We start from the raw sequence: 1882 nt of genomic DNA on the forward strand, positions 1-1882 counted from the left end.
CCCCGGGCATTACTACAACACGAGCGTCCACCGCTGCATCCGCTGCGCCGTGGGCACCTACCAGCCCGATTTTCGGCAGAATTACTGCATTGCCTGTCCCGGCAACACCACCACCGACTTCGACGGCTCCACCTCCGTGTCCCAGTGCAAAAGTAGGCAAGCTGGGGTGCGATGGAGGGGGCGACAGGCATGGCGTGAACTGGGGTCCTTCCTCAAAATTATTTTAAAATCCCTTAAAATGACAGTTTCGGGTCATTTCTGTGCTTTACGCATGCAGGCAGGCATGGGGGTATGCTATGAGCAGTGCTAATAGAGAACTTTCCCCCCGTGCCCAGTAAACCCCCCCCCAGTCCCAGTGCCCGTGCCACTGGTTCCCAGTTGAACCGGCTCTCCGTGCCTTGCAGACCGGCAGTGCGGGGGGGAGCTGGGCGAATATACGGGCTACATCGAGTCCCCCAACTATCCGGGGAATTACCCCGCTAACGTCGAGTGCACCTGGAACATCAACCCGCCGCCCAAGCGCAAGATCCTCATCGTGGTGCCGGAGATCTTCCTCCCCTCCGAGGACGAGTGCGGCGACGTCTTGGTCATGCGGAAAAACTGTAGGTAACCGAGCGTGCTGCGGTGCTCACGGGAGAAGCCGGGGGAGGAGAAGGCTGGGGTTTGGCAGAGCTGCCTTGTGCAAAGGGAGAAAGCCGTGTCCCCGGGCGGCAGGAGGGGATTTTGGGGAATTGGGTGAGCAGGGGATCGGCAGCGCCCTGCCATCCCGGTGTCTTGCTGGATCAGGGGGATGTACGTGGGCTAAGCGTGGGCTGGGTTGCACACCTGGGTCTCAGCATTTCTTTTTTTGGGATAAAAAGCCCTGTTCAGAGCTTTCCAGAGCAAGGAAGGAATAACAACATCCCCGGTATGTAACGTGAGGGTTGGGGGGGGGCTCAGCCTTGCCGAACACGGACAATCCCCATCCCTGGTGCCCCTTTTCGCCATGAGCCTTTAAGCACGGTAAAGCTGGGGGTAGCTCCGCTAATGGGCATCCGGCATCACGCATCCCCCCCCTGTTCCCTGCAGCCTCCCCGTCCTCCATCACCACCTACGAGACGTGCCAGACCTACGAGAGGCCCATCGCCTTCACCGCCCGCTCTCGGAAACTGTGGATCAACTTCAAAACCAGCGAAGCCAACAGCGCCCGGGGCTTCCAGATCCCCTACGTCACCTACGATGGTGAGTACGGGGGGGGGGGGGGGACACCATCCCGGCATGCCGATGCCTCCCTGCCCGCTTTTGTACCCAGGTCACTCCCAATTCACACCTCCCAAGTATTTGAGGGGGGCAGACTCAGGGATGGGGACCAGAGGTTTGGGGACACGTGACAGCTCATGCCCTCATCGTGTTTTTCGGCTGGGTGTTGCAGAGGACTACGAGCAGCTGGTGGAGGACATCGTGCGGGACGGCAGGCTCTACGCCTCCGAAAACCACCAGGAGATCCTCAAGGTGAGCACGTCCCCACGGGGTCCTCGCTGCCCGGGGCTCCGGGGGATGCTGGCATGCAGGAGCATCCTTCCCTTCTGGTGTGCCCCATGTCCTCCCTGTGCTCGTGGCTTCGGTTCGGAGCCGCTGCAGGATGACCACGGGGTGGGATGGTGACCCCCCTTCTGGCTTGGCTTCCCCACAGGACAAGAAGCTCATCAAAGCTTTCTTCGACGTGCTGGCGCACCCCCAGAACTACTTCAAGTACACGGAGAAACACAAGGAGATGCTGCCCCGCTCCTTCATCAAACTCCTCCGCTCCAAAGTCTCCAGCTTCCTCCGGCCTTACAAATAGCACCCGCGCCCCCGCCGCCCTCGGGCCGCCCCGCAGCCAAGGAACACCTCTTCTCCCTTC

The 1882-nt window shown here is 60.8% G+C and overlaps 1 protein-coding gene across 1 annotated transcript in view; it reads left to right on the top strand.

Annotated features, from left to right (window-relative positions):
* Positions 1–1878, top strand: part of SCUBE3 (signal peptide, CUB domain, EGF-like 3) — a 38154-nt gene extending 36276 nt beyond the window's left edge. The window contains exons 16-20 of the mRNA XM_009327472.1: positions 6–152; positions 405–602; positions 1069–1221; positions 1412–1491; positions 1673–1878. Coding sequence (XP_009325747.1) covers positions 6–152; positions 405–602; positions 1069–1221; positions 1412–1491; positions 1673–1822 — 728 coding nt within the window. The 3' untranslated portion in view covers positions 1823–1878. The remainder of the gene's footprint in view (positions 1–5; positions 153–404; positions 603–1068; positions 1222–1411; positions 1492–1672) is intronic.
* Positions 1879–1882: the final 4 nt, after the last annotated feature.

Source organism: Pygoscelis adeliae, unplaced genomic scaffold (assembly GCF_000699105.1).
Source record: "Pygoscelis adeliae isolate BGI_AS28 unplaced genomic scaffold, ASM69910v1 Scaffold197, whole genome shotgun sequence".
NCBI classification, from domain to species: domain Eukaryota; kingdom Metazoa; phylum Chordata; class Aves; order Sphenisciformes; family Spheniscidae; genus Pygoscelis; species Pygoscelis adeliae.